We start from the raw sequence: 22244 nt of genomic DNA on the forward strand, positions 1-22244 counted from the left end.
GATGTCTTCAAATAGTTAGATTTGTCTCACCAATAGTTTAAAAACCCAAAGGTATTCAGATATGATATAAAAAAGCAGTACATCTGAAACAAGTGAGTATTTGTTATTTTGCTTTTCTAACTGATTTGAAATTGTTCACAGATTATGCCAATACGTGTTTCCTCAACTGAGTAATAGATTCATCAATGAATTCGCTCATCTTTTCAGTGCTACTAATGTTACTTTCAGGCAGATGACAGCAACTTCCATAGGGTCACATTTCATATCATCATTATTCAATAAAAACACTCACAATAAGTCATAGTAGATTTACCAAGAATCTCACTTTCATATGTTTGAATATGACATAGAGAAGGACTAGAAGTAAATCAACTTTGTGTTGCATTTTCACTGCGGACAAATTTCCAGATATACCGCATTTTGTCTTATCTGCTGACCGTTGTCCAACTAAACTGACAAACCCCCATGCTGATTCACTGCTCACTTTCTACTTTCTTTTTTCTTCCCTGTGGAAGGACTCCTCCTTCTGTGTTGTTATTTCCTTTACTACCTACTCATACAGAAACCTAAATAATCACCTGCTAGCATGGATTCATGAGGAATGAGCTCACTGAGTCAGCCTTATCTTTTAAAGTTCAACACGGCACAGTTCTCTTGCCCCAAAGTTGACATTTAGCAGGTACTGTATGTCAAATTGAACAGTACAATACCTTTACTGATTTCACAAATGCCCATAAGTCGGCCCATAATGATCTGACTATATGGCCAACTACTGATGAGGCTATTGTAAATAATTCTGATGATTTAACTCCAAAAATTTTACAGATTTCTTACTGGGTCACATGTTGGCTGAGTCACAGGTTGGGATGATCGATAAGAGCTGGTTGTGGAAGCGATGAAAGCCAAACACATCAGTCATCAGCTCATGGAAAACCCCAGAACAGACAATTGGCCACCTCCATTGTTCCAAATCACCAGGTGGTTCGATGAGCCATACTCAAAGTTCCTCCCTGTCCACATTTTTGCAACTGCACATGTAATGGTCAGAACACAGACTGAGAAACAATTAATCTCTGGTGTGTTTCTGAGTGTGAAGGAATGGCTTCACTTTTCCCTTCAAGTATGTTTATTGAATTTATCCCTCATTGAATTTTCTGAATCAGTCATGCAGCTGTGACTCTATTGTGGTGTGAATGTCCTTATATATACTTGAAATACTTAAGTCAGATTAGAAAGATGAAAAGATTTAATTCAAGTACTTACTTTCTTGGAAACTGACTTCTCAGATTTGAAAATTAAATTTTTGCTTTCACACATTAAAACTGCTTCTGATAAGCCGATATGACTAGTTTCTTACCAAAGTTACAGCTGCACAGATGCAGATTTGTATTTTTACAGTAAACATGACTATTTTGCAGTTATGGAAGGTAACTAAGTACATTGTAATCAAATACTGTACATATGTACAAATTTGATGTACTGAGAATTTCCATTGCATGCCATGTTAACCCTTTATGACCTGCCATAAAACAATTCCACCAGAGCATTTCTTGTATGTTGTATTATCAGTCCTTTACATGACATTTACATTTACTCATTTGGCAGACTCTTTTATCCAAAGCAACTTACATTTGAGGAACAACAAGCATCAACAAAGCATCAATACAGTTAGAGATCTACAACTGACAATACGTACTAGTAAGAGCAGCAATAAATACTACTAAGAGCTAATAGCACGTATGGTATCAATGGGGTAAATACCTGGGGAAAGAAGTAGGAGTTAACGAAATAGTGCAATCAATACAAGAGAATTTTAAGGGGATAGAAGAAGAAGAGCACAGGAAGTGCATGTTAGAGGTTAGGGGTTAGAGGTGTTATAAGAGGAAGTGTTCTCGGAAGAGATGAGTTTTCAAGAGCTCTTTGAAGTTAGAGAAGGACACCCCTGCTCTGATGGCGTGTAGTAGCTGGTTCAACCATCGTGGTGTCACAGATGAGAACAGCCGGGACTGAGATTGCTTTGTGTATAGGGATGGCAGACCCAGGTGGCATTTTTTGGTGGAGCACAGTGGCAGAGTCAGGACGTAGGCTTGTATTATGGAGTTTAGGTAGATGGGTGCAGACCCAGTAGTCACTCTGCATGTAAGCATTAGTGGCTTGAATTTGATCAAAAACCAGACACGCTTTTGAGCATTTTCATATGCCATACATCAATACAATCCATACAGCCCCAATTTAAAGTCTACGTATGTGATAAATCAATAATAGTTCAATAAATAGCTGAAAAGTGCAATACACACATATTTTTTTTTCTATATATTTTTCTAAATATAGAAATGTCACCCTCAAACTTAGAACTGTATACAAATGATTTAAACTATGTACATAAATTAGTTTGTATGGCATATGAACTGGACCAACTGGACTTGGTTGAAGATACTGGAAAGTATCTTCCAGTATCTTCAACCAAGTCCAGTTGCCCTTGATTTTAACCTTCGTTGGATACACCACATTTATTTGACAGCTATCTTTCACAAATTAAAAGTAAGATTCATTAAGATGTTGATGGCATTTGACTCTATTCATTCTCACCAATAAAGGTCACCAGCAAGATGTTAGCAAGTGAAACATGCTAAAAGAAGAGCCTGAGCCACTGAGATAAACTTCAGTGACATGAACCTTTGCTCCTGAGTGGCAGTCATGTTAAACTAATTTGTACTGCACATACAGCACTTGTGCTGTGTTAAAAACATTGCTGTGACCTTGTGACTCGCTTAGTGTAAATGTAGCTATGGTTGAATTCAGCATTGTCACATCTCTTCCTCTGTCCTCCCTCAGTCTTTCCTATTTCGCTCTCGACTTTGTAAATAACCTATATGGCATATAGCAGCACAGCACAGCACAGCCCTCTTCTCTATTTAATAAAAGAACAAGTGGAGTTTGGGGTTTATGATAATCACATACATGTTGGCCATTTACATGGCGGTCTAGTGGTAATACAGGTACTTAACATTAATCTATATGCCTCATAATACATACCTATATACGTGCTCCCGAGTCATATGTCTCTTGTGTTCTGACAGTGTGGCCAGTCCCTCAGAGTGACTTCTGAACCCAGATCGTTCCATCAGAGCCCCAAAAGCCTCGGGGCCCCATCCTGGTATGAGGTGGCAGAAAAGCGGGGAGAGCCCTGAGGAGAACTGTGAAGGGGAACATCTCAATGTTCTTCTAGCTCTTCTTTTCAGTGGAAAGCACCTTGGAGGCGGATCGAAACCCACCCCCACTTGAAAATCACTTAACACAGCTTTGAGTAGGGGTAAGAGCTGACATTAACTTGGCATTGTTTGATTGTCATATGTATATCTTTTCTCTTTTAGGGGGGCCTACACTACTCCACAGACAGATCTAAAAGTTCAAGTTAACCTGGAAATAGAAAGCCATGTGGGTTTGACAGGTGGAAGATGAGCCAGTGAAGCTGATTTACTGATCAAGCCTGACCTCTAGTGGCACTCATGTACAAACACAGACAAATAAAAAGCACATACTGGCTTAGTCAAATATCAGACTGAAAAGACCACATGCACATTTCTCATTTCTTCACAATAAGAGAGCATGAAAGAAAAATGACAGTACCTGAATCAGTGCTATTTTCACCAAATATCACAATGTAGTTAAAAGCTCAACAGTAATGTAATCTGTTATATATTGCTATACAGTTTATTATCATTCAGCACAGCTGATTATCCCAGCACTCTATAGGTGTAGTATTACAGTCAGCCCGGTCTAAAAAACTTTCAAACATTAATTTGGCAGAATGCATGTGTGATTATCCCACCTTTCTCCAAAATGGGTTTGCTAATCTGAAACTGAAAAGATGTATTTCTTTGATGTTTCCTTTAACAGTCGGCCACTACATGACACCTACTGGTGGAAAACTCAGTAGACAAGTCAATAATGAGTACCTCAAGATTGAGATTGATACACTAAAGTACAGTTTTGATATACTTTGCTATGGGTATTTCCATGTTATGCCACTTTTACTTCTACTTTACTACCATTTTTGACATTAAGAAACATATTAGAAGCTTATACAATACAACACATTGTTAAGAATTAAACCATTGGCCTGATCTTTTTGGCTTGTGACGCCGTACGAAAAGCAGTGTCTAGTGGGTCATTCAGTTACACCAAAATGCGATTTCCCCTCTAAACTTTTGAGATGGTTTCATTAAAGTAACTGTTTGATATATTAAAAAAAGCAAATGTTAGAGAAAAGTTACGGAAAAAATTATACTAATTTGTGTTGCAGAGTTTCGTTTTCTGCCTAAGCTCATTAATCATCTCACGATCTATCTTGTGACTGGAGGAGAACCAAAGGACTAAACTACCTAACCATAGACGGCTACAACAGTATTGCATTGGTGCATCAGTATTAACAATCTTTAATGTCATAATAATATATCAGCAGGCGTAATTTCTTTACAATGACTACTTTTACTTTTCATACTTTAAGTACATTGATCAGATAATACTGTTTTTACTTAAGTGGGATTTTAAACACAATACTTTTTATTACAGTATATATTATTCATATGTTTAGCCTATATAAAGAATCTCAATACTTCTTCCACCACCAAATCTAAGGTCCATTCATGTAGTCTGGTAAATGAATGTAAAGCTTGGGGAAATATAATGTACTGTATATAATGTGAGTGATCTGAGCTGAATTGGTTTTGAGGAATATTTCCCCATAGGTTGTTGGGATTTTTTTGGTGGGGATTTTCGTCTGGCCCAAAAAGTCTCTAGTAGAGGGAAATATTAATATATCTGTGGTTAGAGATGCTTCATGCTTGAACATGTTTAATAGAGAACAAATCACATGCAACTGGGGAAAAGTACAGTTCCTGCTTCAGTGTCCATCTTGCTTGTATTATTTCCCTCTTTTAACTTTAAACCAGTTTCTCTCTCTCTCCTTTCCAGTCTTTCAATTACTTTCTGTCCTCTCCCTCACACTGCATTTCTCACCCTCATGTCATTTTCGCGCCCCCTCTGCACTCTTTTCTCTCCACCCCTTTCACAAAGAAACCAAAACATGCTGAGCAAAGTCTAATTCTAACTCAGGCCAGTCCCAGGGTGGGGCTCTCTATGTGCCTGCAAGTTTGTGCGTGGTGACAACCTGTTGATGAGTAAGAGCACAAACACTGAGACAGGAACATCGACTGCGACTGGATTTTCTGCATGACCTCACTGACTTTGTAAATAAAAAGTTCAAACTTGCATTTACATTTGGATCACTTCATCTGCAGTGGCCCTTGAAAATCTTTATTGCCTACTGCAATGTGTAGACAGGATTATAAAACATTTGACAAATTGTACAATATATGAACACTAACGATGAAACAAATATTCTCTTCTTTCCCGTAATCCATTTCTCTTGCTTCTAATATTTGTTTCCCTCCAGCTTCTTGTTCCTCCTTATCCTCCAAACATAAAAGCATTGTAAAAAAAAAAAGAAGTCCGATCCGCTTACCGCTTTAAAAAAGAAACTCTTTATTGCATAAAATACTCCGACTACCAAAAATATCAATCAATTCATACAGCAGAAGAACAGATGGGTGAATTCCAGAAGTGGGTGAAATGTTAATACATTCTTTATAGTACAGTATATGCCTATATAGTGACAAATACAAAGGCTGGCATTAAAAACACAGATTCATGCCTGTAGAGTAAAAACACGTTTTTCACCTCACAGTCAATACATCCAGGTAGTTTCTCCAAGCGTAAACCTGCCTGAATCTGTTCTCATTCTCAGTAAAAACTTCTACCAAATTCTAAATTTATACAAGTTATTTATGCAGCAATTCACTGCATAAACAACCTGAAAGACTCCAAGTTAAACAATAAAAGCAGAAACTGGGGTTGTTTCTTTGACTACTAATCTAAGGTTCTACACATCTCATTTTTCATTCAATAGTCACAAATGATCTTTCCTAAGAACTACTTTATTTACTAAAACAAAATAACTTGATCTTGTTTGGGCACGAATTTGGTCTGGGCATGAACAGCTGCGTGAAGGATTACTTTGTGAGAGTCAGTAAAACCAGACTGACCAGTTTGATAGGACATTCAACACTGAAGCAGCTAAGGCACAAGTTTTAGACACAGTATGTCAGAAGATTTTACACCTTGGTCTGTGTGTCTCATCAAACCAGCAGATGATTAGCCAAAGGAGCATTATCAAAAACTTATGAGATGAAAATACGTGATTGATCACCTTTCTACGCCTGAAAAAAATCCTTTAGTCTTTCATAAAACTCGAGTGAAAAACGGTTTAATCTCCTCTCTAAATGCACTACTTTGAAGCAACAAGACATGAAAAACACAGAATGAGCTTTTGAGTTTTTAGTGTTCGCTTTAAAGCAAAATCTTTACACGTGACATCATTATTTAACAAGGCAGCTAACAAGCACTTGGACTGAAAAACTGATTGTGGCATTTCTACAGAAGATTTCTAGATATTTTTGCCATTTCAGCCACAGCTTGTAAAATAACAGGGAATACTATTTTTTTTTAAAGTCTGGGGGAAAAAGTACACGTGGAAACTTCTGTGTAAGAATTTGCATGAGGCAGATTCATTATAAAACTTAGTGTAAATTCATCTTAAATTTGCGTCCAGTTTAAAGTGAAAGGAAACAACAACTGCAGCCAAGTAATCAACCAACTAAAACCGCTGTGTCTACTCACAAAGTGTATTATTAGTAGTGTTAAGAACAGAAACAAAGACAGCATAGCAAACTCCCTCAGGATACCCCTTTGGTAAATAAGAATTAAAAATGCTGGAGACAAACAGCACATAATATTTATCAAAACAAATGTCTAAAAATGTTGCAAACACACGACTGTTACACTACATGTACATTTTTAAATGCAGACAGATTACATTAATAATAATACCCACATAGAAGAACTGAGGAAAAACAAACTATAACACATGGGACAAAACCAAATGATCATTAATGATTCCTTTTACATCCCGTGGGTGAGTGGCCGTTTTACCAAGGTTTTAGGAAATCTAAAATAAATCAGGCTAAAGCTAAGCTATACACAAAATTAGGTCCAGCAAGTGCACTTGGGTGATCTTGCATTGAGAATTACAGTAAGTAAAAAGTACAGCTAAAATAAGAAATATGTTTCATTCAAATGCAGAATGAAAAAAAAACGGCATGGTAAAAAACATTTTTATGATACTGACTTAATCTATAATAGAGGTCTGTACATTAAAGCAGATGCAGTTCTTGTTCCACTGCCGAACCAAATTTAACTGAACCATTGTCGATCTCTGATGAAATGGTACAGTGTAAAAATGTTCAATGGCTAACACAGATCTGGCTCAGAGTGGAAAGTGGAAATGGCTGAAAGTGGGTGAGTGTGCGGGTTTTGTCTTTAAGAAGACGAATAGATGTATTTAATCTTGGACTCGTCTCTCAGCTCATTCTCATAACGTGGCAGGCAGCAGAACAGGACGGCACAGCCGATGGAGAGGATGGTTGCGCCCCAGCCAAAGCCGTAGGCCCAGGTGTAGTAATAGTTGCCCTCGAAGATCAGCTCGTTGAATTTGACAGGGTAGATGATCAGAGCGATGACCTGGAGAATCACTGCAGAGAGAGAGAGAGAGCGTGCGAGAGAGAGAGGGGTGAGAAAAAGTTTGTAACACACTTTTACATACGGCTCAGTGAGCTGGGAGTTTCCTTTGCTTTCACTGAGTTGCAGCAGCCATCCACATGCCAAGAACCTGGTGGTCCTTAGTTATCATTTAAGTAGAGTTATTAAGAGTTTAACACTCAAAAACTCAGTTAATCAAAACAACAATAAGCAAACAACCCCACTACTGTCAACGTCAGCTAATTTTGCTTTTTTAGATAGGTGCTTAAAAGTGTCTGATATAACCGTTTACCAACTGTGCCACTTCAAACCAGAGAGAGGAGCACAGACAGAAATATCTCATGTAAAATAAACGTAACTGTTCTCACTTTGGCAGGAAGTTTTGTGTTCATGCAGAAACACATTGCTCACACCAAGAAGCTGACTGAGAAAATAGCATTTTAGGGCCTTTAAATTGTCAAAATTATAACAACAGCAATAAAATGAAAATCCGTCAACTGGCATTAGTTAGTGGACAAATAGGCACAGTATGGAAAAAGTGAAGTTATTATTTATAGAGTGACGTACATGATGCTTTGTGCGGATTGCAAAATCACTTGTTAGATAATAAAATTGAAGCTAACTACATTTATTTGTATGGTAAATTGCCTTTTATGAAAGTGTGATAATGATAAATTATTAATACACTTGATCATTTATTCCAGATCTAATTTCATGGATGATTCCTTCATTAATTAATCAACAGAATTTTACTACAACTACAAAGACGATAAATGGAAGTGTTGAATTATTGCCCAACACAGGAGAGAACAAGTGATAGATGCAGTTTGGTCAGATAACTTATTAATGCAAACTGACCTGCAGCAAGAGTTTAATTCTCAAATAAATGCCAACCACTTTTTACCATGGAAGTAAAACTCACTCATAAAAAGTTAATTACATTTTAAGTTAGACAAACTGAGTTATTGGACAAGTGAACAAAACAGGGAAACAGAAAAACATCTGGTCAGTTGTGTAGCCAGTTGGACAAATAGACCACATTCTGCTGACACTTACAGCAGAATGTGGAAAATATCTTCACACGAGTGTGTAAGAGTTACATCAACATATCGACATCTGCGAGATCGAGGGGAACGCTGGCACTGATTATTCTAAAGAAAGGCGTGGTGACGCTGATTTGTCCTGTGATGCACTTTTCTCTGACAGTCATTGAAATTGTTTTTGTGTTGCCCTTTATGCCCTCAAGCAAAGCCAGCGTAGGCAGTGAGCTAGGTGTGATACTTCATCTCAACGCAAACTACTAATCTATTAATCACAGAGGGCTGGTTTGATTTAATCAGAAACACCCTGACAATTTCAGAATGACGTTTTTGGCTTTTTTACAGTGAGGTCATGAGTATGTCACTAGTGACCCGATAGTGTGAAACGACCTTTAGCCCTCCAGATACTTAACATTACCGCTCACTAGGTTAAGACTATTCTGAGTGCATTTCGCTACCTTCCAGGTAGCTTTCAGATTGTCATTATGGTATGAAAAGCAATTTGCAGAGATGCCCTAGACTGTGCGCCTCCCCTTAGACAAAGCTTGTCCAAATCCACATAACTTTCCCAAACGTTTTAAAGATACCTGTTATGTTTGGGGGGGTAAATGGAAATAATTATAATTATCATATACACATAAGTAACAAAATATGTGCAATATATCAATATACTGTCAAAAAGTAGGGAATAAGTTCCCCTAAAGATACTAAGGGAAAATAAAATTACATGTTAAAAGGGTTCAGAAGGAGTAAGAAGATGTGTTTCATCACTGTCTTTGCATTTCATTTTCATCTAATTAATAAGCACAAAGTGACCATCACATTACATCAATACGTGTTGTACAGTGATCTTGGATGAGTCATATGACCCACAGATGAAAGACACAGGTATTATTTTTTAATAATTGTTGGTGATGATGAGACAGAGGGATTGCTGTTAAGTGTAGCTGTAATCTAATTATTCTTTTCTTATTTTCCTTCTTTCTTCTTCTTTTTCTTCCAAGACTGAAGACTAACAGTTACAAGAGTTACTCTGTGTAACCTGTGGGAGCCAAAAGCCAGATGTCTACAGTAGTAGCTACAGCAGAGCGACGCCGATACAACCTATATTCAACTCCCTCCGGCACATTTAAAGCAGACGTCACAATACCTATGAACTGATTGGCTGTTTCACCTGTCGGCCAGGCAGTGAAAAGCTGTATGACTGTGTGTGTTTATGTCTGGCTCTGTCCCATGTTCTCAGGCTCTTTGTGGTGTGAGTCAGTCAGATAAACAGACTGAACCTGCTATTCCTATGGTAACGTCACACCAAAACCTCGCCCTTCTATCCTCCCGTAGCAAACGTCTAACTCACTTTCTGTTCCCTCCACTCCCTTTCCATCTTTCTCATGATTTTTACGTCAAACCTGCACACATCACCATGTTCTCCCTTTTTCTTTGGTATTCGGGTTAGGTTTCCTACCTTTTGTCAATTCCCCTTAAAATCTGTCCCATCTAAAGACAGTTGATGTTCTGGCTTGCCCTTCAACTCCTCTGCTCATACATGTACTGTTAACCATTGTCTCTCTGCCTGACCTTGATGTCTCATTCTCGCTCTCAGTCTGTTTAAACTCCCACACAGAGACACACACACACACACACTCCCAAGACACAAACCCTAATTTTTTAAGGAACTTTCAGTCACTTTTAGTCTTTATTTGTCACATTTAATGACAATCTGTTCCCCAGCTGGACCACGATCAGCAACACAACATGGTCTTGTATTAATGCATTTAATAGTTAGGTTCACCAAATCACAAAATAATATATTAATCATAAAATTCTCACTTGACACAAGGACTGGGAATGAAGAATATCAAAATGTGTACTGTAAAACTTCAGTTAAAAGCTTAGTCCCATTTAGACGCTTGCCCCTTTTTGCTGGCCTGGTGGGGCTACATGTTTGGACAAATAAATGCAGGTCTCATTTAGATGCCTAGAAGTTCTGTGGATGTATAAAGCCTCTTGAAGCCCGCCGGTTCCCCTGCTTGAGCTAGATTGTGCATACCAATATAAAACGTTTAAGCTTTTGTTAATATGGATGTGCTACACATTGTTAGATCAGTTAATTCTCCACCACTCAATTGTTTAGTTCATTTTTACGGGAACAATGAGCAAGTAGATTTACTGGCATTGGAAAATTATTTTAATTATTTTCTATATTCAAATCATAATTATGTCAATTTTATACTAGTTTATTTAGGTGAACTTTTTGTATGGCTGCTTGTATATAGAAAACATTTAACATTTGAGAACATTGGCTTCTTCTGTTCAATTAAAAAAAGGAGTTTGAAGAAAAACAAAATGTTTTTCTAGACAACATGTATAGGTAGAAACAATGTCCTGATCAGTCAGTATAATCCACAGACCTTGAGGGACTATTTCTTAAGTAAAGAGTAGTCCCAGTGAAAACCATCCACAGCAAGGGATGAAGTCTTCTCAAATCTCAAAACTCTTTAATCCAACCAGGTATTGCCCTGAAATTGCAGTTAAATTACTAAACCCTTTAAAAGGCTACACATGCAAGCCTAAACATGTTCTCGATGATCTTGTACTGTATCTGTAAGACTGGAGGCATCGTTATTATCAGTTTCAGTTAATCTTATTTGTGTTTGAGTGATCTTTCTGTAGTAGTGGCTTATTTATTTTTCTAACAAAGTACAGCTGAAACCGGGGGGGGGGGGGGGGGGGGGGGGGAGGAACTTGGATAATGCACTTCACTTGATCTGAATTGAATTCTTCTGAAAAGCACAAACCGTAGATTTTCTGCTCTGCTTCATTCGGTTGCTGCCAACTCCACCTGACTCTGCTTCAAACATTTCTTATTAATTTCCAAATGGGTGAGTAGTCATAGGTGTTTGTTTATACGCGTGTTTGTGTGTGATCTTACCAACAATGATCAACAGTACTCCTATGACGGGCAGGAGGGCAATGTTGAGTGTGCAGCACAGAGCCACAATGGAGATGATGAAGGCGATGATGAGGATAAGGAGGCCAATAATCATCAGAGCAGCCACTGCCTGGGCCCAAGCTGGAGTCCAACACAAACAAACATGCAGATTAGTTACATGCCAGCAAACAGAAATACAGTAAAATCCCCCCTGAAAAGTCATAAAAAAATTTTTTATTTAGGAATTGCATGGATCTCATGATAAAATACACATCCCTCTGAACATTGTTATTCGACTGTCCTGCCACAATTAGTTAGTTGTCAGTCTGTATTAGTCAGTTGATCACTGTGGGCTGCAGTGAGTGCTTTGCATACTTTTGTTTTTCTGGTAACATTTGTGTTCATAGTTACTATTCTCTCAGACACTAAAGACGCTACAAATGAACATCTGACAGGACAGTGACAAGAACACTGCTCTTTGTGTTAAAGACCTCAATATAAAATTATTTTACAGAAATTATCAGGTATCTATAAAATATTTTTACCTTTTTTACTTCATTGTGCTCCCCTACTTCTGAAACCAAACCTACATTAAAGCTTGTGTGCTTGTGTGATGTAATTGCAACACACACACCTGCCACACCCTTAGCAACACTTTCGCTCTCTGTCTGTAATTCCAAGAAACTTGTAGCAAGGATACAGTCTAAAACCGGCAAGTCCCATCATGCATGCTTGTATATGTTTGAGCCAAAACATTTACGACATGATAGATAGATTTAATTACATTTTTTAAAAAACCGTCACATGAGACAAACAACAAAGATAAAATGTGTTTCATTTGGGGAGTTGCTGCTGTATGTCGATAACCTTTTTCTGTGTATAAAAATCTAATAGGATGTTAGGAAACATATTATTCCTCTAAAGATACATTTTTTAAGTGAACAGGTTTCAAATGGCCTCTAGGATAACAATAAAAACCTGCAATACATATAAGATTCATGTAAACATGCAGGTCGAATGTCTACATTCAAAATTTGTGATTAATCCAACAAGCAATACTTTCCTACATGGTAAGACTACAGACTGTCACACCCAATTCACTGTTACTGGATCGGACAACACCCTAAATTATTCATACATGTATGTTTGTTTGTTCAGGTAATGTGCTACCCGCCTCAGCCTGAGGTATTCCTCTAATCATGCACACACTGACAGACGAGTTCGACTGGTTTAATTTTCTCCCCTGCTCCTACTAATGTAATATGGCATTCCAGCTCACTAACAACATAATGTTTCTCAGAGTGGTTTCTTTACCACTGTAATGAAAGAATGAAATAATGAATTCAAACTTATCCTGAGTATTATAAGCATCCTACTACAGTTCTGAAGTATTTGTGTAGGGAGAGAGCATCTTATTTATAGCTCAGGAAACAAAGAGTAACCAAGGGAACACATTCAAGTAATCATATACTGATGTTTCAAAACATTTTTTGTGTGAAACTGCAGGAAATAAACTGAAGATTGTCATGATATCATCTTATTACAATATGATTCTGTGTAGTAGAATACAAATGAATATCATCACACCAGAGTATACTGAAGCAAAGCCACGCACCAACACACAAAACCCCTCCATAATATGAAATACCTTCACCACCCATCCATCATAGCTTGTTTTAATTATCTCTCCTCCAGATTAGCCCATCAACATAGCATGTGAATGATATCAGCCATCCAGGAAGACTCAGACTCTCAAAACATAAACGCCACAAAATATTTATGGCTAAAAACAATCATGTACGGCAGAATTGCTACACTAATCGTCAGTAAGGTTGACGATTACTTCTGTTTAAAGCATAAGCTTGTTGTTCTCCCAAAAGGAGCATGGAAATGAAGTGTCAGTCTTAGTGCTGATTTACGACACTTTGCTGTACCGCAAACAGGATTTTGGATGATGATGTCGCCAAGGACCAATCACTAAATAGATTTCCTTCTTTAAGAATATTCTCAGATAAATTCACATTGAATGGTGAAATTCCTAAGAGGAGTTTATATTCAACACACGTTTAACAATAAAGAATTTTCAAGATAATACATTATGATACAGGCCTACACATTAATAAATCTTTATATGAGCGCCATCAAATGCGCCTACTACTCCTGTATTGTCGGCTTTTTGCATGAACTGTGTTTGCTTCTGTCGGATTACAGGGGGTATTGTTGGGAAGTCGATGAAACGCGTGACAGTGTGTGGAGCTGTAGCCTAAGTGCTATAATAGTTTCCATGACTATTTGGCTTATCGATGGTTGTGACGGCCAAAATTGCTGCGTTTGTCCTGTGGCAAATAAACCAAGCGTCATCACCACCACGCATTACTGTGTAAAGTCAGTGGTGAGATGACGTCCCTCACCACCTCGCTGACAAAGTTTATGCCTGCGCTGTCCGACCCCGTCTTATTAACTGCGCGTCATCAAATAATTCAGAAACATTCTTCCTCTTCTGAAAGATTTGTGCACGTCTCTGTCTCCACAATGCCATCACAAGCCCCTACTGGCAGCTCCTAACCACTTGAGAGACCTCTCAAGCTGTCTTAAATAACTGGGAGAGTAAGACTGATTCTTAGCTTTGAGAAATTTGATAACTTACTTTTATTCTTAAGTTTAAAAGTAGGAGTAAATTTCATGAATTCTCTGCACTTAAGACTAAAATGGCACTTTGAGAAGCTTGATAAACACCGGCCCTGATAAACACTAGCCTAATCAGCTAGGCTAATTAGGACGACCCGTCCTAATTAGCCTAGCTGCTGCATTCTGTACAAGCTGTGGACGTGCCAGGGCACTTTGACTAAGACATGTGAGAAGTGCACTGCAGAAGTTGAAAATGAAAAATGAAGGCATGAATGATGCGTTCTAAATCAGAAGGCGATAGTAATGGTTAGATTTTTGCAAGATTTATGAGTTGAAAAAAAAAAACCCGGACTGAAACAGTTTGTTGACATGGTTTCTGAATTTCAACTGAGGGTCAGATATAAACACCAAGATTTCCTAGAGCATGGTTTGATATAGGGGGAAAGTGGGCCAATATACTGCAAAATGCCTTTATTAGCATTTTCAGGGTTAATGATGAGAAGCTCAGTTTAGTCAGAATTAAATTGAAGGAAGTTTAGTGACATCCAGTCCTGGAGTCCTGAAGTCATTTGGTTTTACTGAAACAAAGTGTTGCGGCCTCAGGCCTGTGTGTTTGTTTCTGTTAAAGTGGGGAATGTACTATGTACATTGTGAAAATGTAAGTCTGGTTGTGTGCCTGTGGGTGAACACTAGAACTGCCTGTCCCAATCACTCTTATTTAATGCCATCCAGCTCTTCAACATCTGTCTTCCTCCTCTGATCAGAAGTAGATTATGACCCACTCCTATGCTTTTACACTGTAACTACATACACACAGGAACATGCTCTTAACTGTGGCCTTTTTCAAATAAGACACACTAATGAATTGTACTTGTAAGTTAATACACTCAGACACAAACCTGCTTTGACTCTCCCACATGTATTGCATAAAGCCTTCACCATGACAAATATGTGTGTGTCTAAAACTGTATTGGGGGGGTTAAAAGCTCATACAGGCAGCAGGAATCAACTCAATACTTTCTTTCAAAAGATTTTAATAGGACACCTGCCTAGCTAGAGCCAGCAGCTCCTGTTGCTGGAAACACAGTGCCAATGTTTTAATCCATGTTTTAGAGTGTGCTTTTTTTGGTAACTACTTGCTTGGACAAAAGCGAAAAACCTTTCAGTTTACAATCATGTGACTGGAATTCAGCGGGAGAGGTGCTAGACGGTGAGTGGTGACTGTTTATCCATGCAGGAGTGGGCGATGTGGATAAAACCTTGTAGGACAGTTTACAGAAGTTTTCAAAGCGATCAACAGAAAATGCATTAGCAACTATAATGTTAAACGATTAATCATTTTAAGTAATTTTTCAAGCAAAAATTCTTTGTTTTTAATTGGATTAATAATGAAAATAATGTTTTTATTGCGTCCTTAGTAATTTTATATTGCACTACTAATATATAGTGGAATATGGTAAACTTTCAGGCTTTCAGTTGACAAATTTATATAACTCACTCACATTAAATGGATAGCTACCTTGCTTTAACTGGTACGGCCAAATTTCTTATTGCCTAATGGTACATACTGTCATACTGCCTAACCCATGTCTGATGATTCATGTCAAACCAATAATTATCTCTTTTCTTTTTTCATGTTTTGCCAATGACAGTGCTTACGCCAAAGCATGAAAACATGTTTATTCCTGTTGTTAACAGGAAGCTTTTGTGGTGTTAACAAAACACCACAAAAGGGACTCCGTTTGGTTCAATGCTAATATTCATTACATCCGCACACATCAGCGGTGCTATTTATGTTTGTTTACTCCGTTTTCAGCTTGCTAACACTTCCCCACAAGTATTTGGCCAGAGCCGTGACACAAGAATGCTCAGAGGAAACTTATAGGGCTAAACTGTATCCTAGATCCAGCCAGTAGTCTTCTGGCAGCTGTGGTCGTCTTTTGTTTAAATGCTTCAGTCCTGCTGGGACTAAAAGGAGACCCGGCCCACACAGTTCAGACAAAGAACAAAACGTTTAATCTAAAACTTCAAATGAGACCAGAAAACAGCAACTTGTTCTTTCAGTACACACAGACTGGGTCTATGGTACTTCCTTCATGACAGATTACATTATGATAACTAAATGAAAACATTTGCATTTCAGCACCTTTAGTTCCCAATCATACTTGTCTCTACTGGGACTTTCTCTACAGCTGCTGTCACTGAGCCAAGATTGAGTGAAAAAAGTGAAGGTCTGGACTTCACCCCATAGCAAAAATGTCACCGATTTGTTATTCTCCCGCAGAGTCCCATCAAACCATTATCCGAACATTAACAATCACACATATGATAAACACAAAAATAGGAACAAAAGATATGGAATTTACATCTAGATGAGACAGGGTAATGCCATGTAGCGGACATTGCATTCGGGCTGCAACTATATAATGGTTATTTTCATTATCGATTACTCTGTTGATTATTTTCTGGGTTAAAATGTCAGAAAACAATGAAAATGATGTGAGGTGACATGATTAAATGTTTACAACAAATATTAAAATGTACTATCATAGAAGAACAACAAAGCAGCACATTCTCACATATGAGCACCTTTAACTATCAAATCTTTGCCATTTTTAAAAAATGACTTAAACAATTAATTGATTGTCAAAATAATTGCAGATTCATTTTCTTGCCATCGACTAATCGATTAATTAACTAATTGCTGCAGCCCTACACTGCACCATACCAGACAACTTTGATACGTGTACCAGAGCTTAAACAAAGCCTATCTTCAAATCAGCCTTAAGTGTGAGTTGGTAATGACTTAAAACAGCGCACAGTACCTAGCAGCCTTAAATAGGAATTATTTGGGTCATTAGAGCTCTGATCAGGGAGTCTGCAGCAGCATTTTATATTAAGCAGTTACATAGCCTCTTTTAATACACCTGAATGTTTCAAGGACAACATGCTGTTAGCAAGAGAAGTGTGCAAACTGGTCAAAATCACTGATAAGATGAAGGTTTTTAACACTGTCTCAGGGGGAATGTACTGTATATGTTTAGCAGATAACAATATGGGGCTACCTGCCATTAGCTATGTTTGGAGGCTTCCACAGAGTCTGATAAGGGCAACCATTCAGCCTTTGTTGGTGAGTGTGGGTGTGGAATAACACAAATACAACCTGAGAAGGGAGCGAGAGGGAGAACAGAAGTCGGTTGTTCACGGTTATTGTTCATTTCAGAGTGTATGTGTGTGTGTCACTGAGTTTGTGTGTCTTTGGTTGGACATCTGAAGGAAAAACACATTAACAGCTTGTCTATAAATAGCCATATTTGTGTGAACAGGTCTGACAGCCATCTTAAAATCTGCTTCTCGTTCACTTTTGCTGAAGTGTAGGTCACAAACTATTTAAAGTGTTTATGATCTGCCTAAGGTGGTTTGTGAATTTGGAATTTAAAAAAAGCTTGCTGATCGTTCACCCCCTGCAAACCATTACAATTTACACTCTGTGAGCTGTTTTACAAGAATGAAGTTATTTCAAAGCTTAAAGCCAATTTTAACTCTGTTCCTCTAATGACTCCCCATAGAGCTCTGATATTATTGTCAGTATTATAATAAGTAACGTTGGAAGCTTTTATCTTGTGCTTTCTTCCCTGTAGGGTTTAGGGTGGAGCACTACTAGCTGTGAATGCATTACCAGTGTCTTATGAACTTTCATAAGATTTTATCCAGCACATCATTAAGTCATTCTAATATGACACTGACCTGCAACTCATATTAAATTCCTATGTATATTAGTATATTAAAGTCAGATTAAAGAAGAAATGTGTGGTGTTTCAAATTAAAGGAAATGAATGATGACTGAATAATGATCCAATCTCTGTATTTTAAATGTCTTGTGTTTTGACTTTTTCTTACAAATGTTACAATCTAATTACCTTCAATCCTATTTTTCCCCATCTTACTGAACAGTAGAGGGGGGGGGCACCTTTCTTTAAATTGCTTCTTTAGAAGTTTCTTCCATTTTTTTCCTCCCTCCCTTGTTGAAAACCCTTAAGTCTGAGCCTGTAATGCCTATTGAAACACTACCTGAAGCTGGACTATACAGAACAGGACAACTGACTTTAAAAGAAGCAGAAAATTAATTTGGACAAGAGGGTGTGTGGGCTAATAAAGCACCTGCATGAAACCTTTCTACTTTCTCCTGTATTTGAACAGGCAGGAAATTATAATGAAGACCAAAGTTCAGTCTGCCAGACTGACTGAGGCTGCTACAGGCCTCCCTCCTCCTCCTCTCAGCCTGGAGTTTTTAGTTGTTGTCAGAGAGGTCGAATCCTCAAAGTTACAATATATGAATGTTGAATTTTACACCAGCGAGACAAACACTGAACCACTCGCTCTAGTCTTATTGTTTTGGAGCTACACTGTCTCTTGTGTAGTAAATGTACTGAAACTTACAGTACTCCGAGAGCGACTTGCAGTTCCACTCGTCATTCCTGCCTCTGCACTGCTGCCACATACTGGCGTAGTGCGATTTGGCGTCCTCGTCCTCGACCCATCCCGAGGTGGCGGCGATGGCGACAATGTCAAAAATAATGGCGAAGAGGAGCAGCAGGGGCACGATCCACCTGCATCGGGGGTAGGCGATCCCACAGCGAAACATGACCGACGATTATAGTGTGTGGAGCGGGATTAGAGAGAAGGACAATGACTGGAGAAAGCGCGGTGTTGTCGGTCCGATTATATAGCGTGTTTGCGCAAGGAGAGTGACGGAGGGTGTGGTGTGGATACCAGATAAAAGCCCCACCCGAGTGTGTAATGAAACCTGTTTTGGGACCTGAAGGGTTGGGCTTGTCTTACAGTAAAAGCTGAATCAGGCCCAGCCCCATCCACTGTGTCATATTACACTCAGTAACGGCAACAGTTGAGGCGCCTGCTTCAGCTCAGTCCCGTGTCCCAGTCATGGTCCCAATGCAGAGGAAAATTAACAGCAAACTTGGTCACTTTTAGTTGTCAGAATTACAACAGGTGGTTATGGACTGGGCTGTGAGTGGTGTAAGAGGTAAGGTAGAGGAGGAGAGAAATGACAGATAATGAGATGAGGCAGTAAATAAAGGTAGCCTACCACAAGATGGCAGCCCAAGGAAAACTATAGTTAAAAAATGTATGACTTGTATTTCTCCAGTAACTTTCATTGTTCCCTCTCTTTACAATGAAGGCACATATATATTTTTTAACCATATACATCTTAGATAGTAGCTACTGACTTGTACTTGCCCAGGTTAAATACCAACATGGGTATTTGCCATTGGAGGAGGACGTTTTCAGATCCTTTACTTAGCCTATGTAAAATGACTTATATCACACTCCAAAAAAATAAGTAAAAGTACTCCATTTAAAATATATGTTACCTAAGTTAAAATATGTAGGAATAATCAGAAGTAAGTATAATCAGTATTATCAGTACTCAATGCAGAAATGGATTAAAAAAATATGGAGGGATTATTGGGTCAGAATTAAAACTAATAGTCTAAATCATAAATGCGTTTGGTATTAAGGATTGGGCATTTAGGCATTTAGGATTGGGCATTTAGGTATTTAGGATTGGGTATTTTGGTATTTAGGTTTGGGCATTTAGGTATTTAGGATTGGGCATTTGGGCATTTAGGATTGGGTATTTTGGTATTTAGGTTTGGGCATTTAGGTTTGCAAATGAAACCAAACAGAGCGAGTGTGCAGGGCTGAAGGGAGGACTATACTTTATAATGTGATAACTTCTACTTGATGAAAGCATTTCATTTCTGTGGCCTCACACACATCTGGGTAGGCTATTATTGGGTAATCCGTATTTTTGTTTGTAATTACTGCACTTAATATGTGTGACATATAGGCCTCTCTCTCATTTTGGCAAATACAGTAAACTAAAATAAACTAAAAAACAACGGCGGCCAAATTAAATGAAAAAGTCAATAGCTTTAGATTGAAATTTTTTTCTCGCCCTTTTAACTCCAAAACCCGCCGATGTTGTTGCTCTGAGTCTAAGCGGGCGCCATCTTGATTATTGCGCAATACCTGCAAACTGCCTGCCTGCTCTCGACATTTCTGCAGAGAGGAAACATGCCGCTTGAGAACACAAGGTTTTTTTCGCATTGGAGATACACAGACATGCAAATGAAAGGTCTGCTCAAGCCGGATGGACAGAAAAAGTGTTTTAAGGATATCTACCAATAAAACATTTTATTGTTTATTGGTAGATATTTTAACAGTAAATATTGCCAAAACATGGACATTCGCCTGGTATATTTTGAAAATGTTGTATGATAGCCTAACTGTTGTATTTTAGTTTATTTTCATCAGATTTACAGTTACAATTGCATTCTAGGTGTATTAGAAGATATTCAGTTGCATTATAAGCTTCCTTATGATGGTTTTGATGGTTTATTGCATTAAAATATAGCTTTTTTTTTACCAGGCGAGGGTGAAAATATCAGATTATTTCTTTATTGCATCTCCATGTAGTCTGTAATAGTAAAATAAATATATTAATATACAATGGATTTATATTCCTTAGCTTCTGACTTTTCAAAGGAGACCAGAATTATGCATCTAGGCCAAAAGTGTTGAGGAGTTATTCCTGATTCATTTTGGGTATGTTATTTTAGGCATTTTTTCTGGAAAAAGGTGCCTGTTTTCAACAGGTTAATTTAACCTAAGACACTTTGTGGTTAGTATTTACGTTGGTATATATAGTATTTATTGGCTTTTGTTATACTTCTTGCTTCATTTGTAAATGATAGATTTTATAATCTTATCTTGATTATAAATGAGTTGAGAGACATAACAAGTACAGATGCTTCCAAACAGGACACAGGGGGTCACTGGGTGGTTTTAAGAGAATGCAAATGATGTGAATCAAATTCTTTGGCCTCTGGGATATTTTGGTGTTTGCTCCATCAGCACTCACCGCCATCATGGCAAAGTTTGCAAACCGCCCTAACTGCTCCACTGATGACACCATGTTGACAGCACTTCACCTGAGTCTGGCACATCTGCAGTACAGTAATGTGTGGATGCTCCTTATTGTCTTAGCTCCGCCTTTAAGACAGTCATCCCCAGGCGTTACTGTAATAATATTACTTATCCCAGTAACATCCTTGACTTGAATCCACGACTGTGCAGCAGGTCAGCGGCACCAGACCTTCAATTGTTCATGTCCGCTGACATGAAAACTAAAGGAAGAAAGAAAGAACGAGGGAGAGAGGTGTTCTTTCCACAGCTTTAAGCAGCCACTGCCATTATTGTGTCACAATCTAAGATGCAAAAAACATTGTCGTCTATTGTAAACTCTGTGCGACCAGCAAAATGCTTTCAACCGCAAATAATTCTACATCTGATTTATTGATGCATCTGCTGAAGCAGCACAGCAACATGAAACTTACAGAAAGAAACTCAAGCAGCCACTGCCACTGATGCTTGGACTCGTCGGGAGAGAGTGGCATTAACGTAACGTCTTGAATACTGCTCTTATAAATAATAAGCTATATGTGCAGAAAAACAGCTGTTTAAAAGTTGGGACTTACTTGGGGGTGAAGGGGGTGGTAGTGAAAGCATTGTTTCCCATAATTAGCCTATAATTTGGATAATTATCAATTCTATTTTTTTTTACTAGGCGTATTTAAAATCATATTTGATTGAGGAGTTGAATTGAGGAGCATATATTCACTCCCTCATTCTCTCTCGCGCCCTCTCTCGTGAACACCGCTGCACAAACCTGTCCAAAGTTAGAAAACACCGCCCCGCTGTCGTTCTGTGGGAAACTGGAAAGTTGAACAGAAGAGACACAAGACATGGAACCAAAACCATGACACATTCAGCTCCCATAATCTCACAACATGAAAAAAATGCTGCTTCTTTTTGTGCAAAAAAACAAGGCTTCATCACTGGAGCACTAATAATATTACTAGTCTAACGTTTACATTAGTGTTACTGTGAAAATGTGAAATGTC

At 38.2% G+C, this 22244-nt stretch overlaps 1 protein-coding gene across 1 annotated transcript; it reads right to left on the bottom strand.

The window, feature by feature from the left end:
- Positions 1-5523: 5523 nt before the first annotated feature.
- Positions 5524-19049, bottom strand: LOC123984266 (p53 apoptosis effector related to pmp22). Its single transcript, XM_046071057.1, has 3 exons — positions 18697-19049; positions 11629-11769; positions 5524-7652 (listed from the first exon to the last, which is right to left on the bottom strand). Exons 1-3 carry the CDS (start codon positions 18899-18901, stop codon positions 7441-7443), a joined length of 558 nt encoding a protein of 185 aa, XP_045927013.1. The 5' UTR covers positions 18902-19049; the 3' UTR covers positions 5524-7440.
- Between the last annotated feature and the right edge of the window lie 3195 nt (positions 19050-22244).

This window comes from Micropterus dolomieu, linkage group LG15 (genome assembly GCF_021292245.1).
Source record: "Micropterus dolomieu isolate WLL.071019.BEF.003 ecotype Adirondacks linkage group LG15, ASM2129224v1, whole genome shotgun sequence".
NCBI classification, from domain to species: Eukaryota; Metazoa; Chordata; class Actinopteri; order Centrarchiformes; family Centrarchidae; genus Micropterus; species Micropterus dolomieu.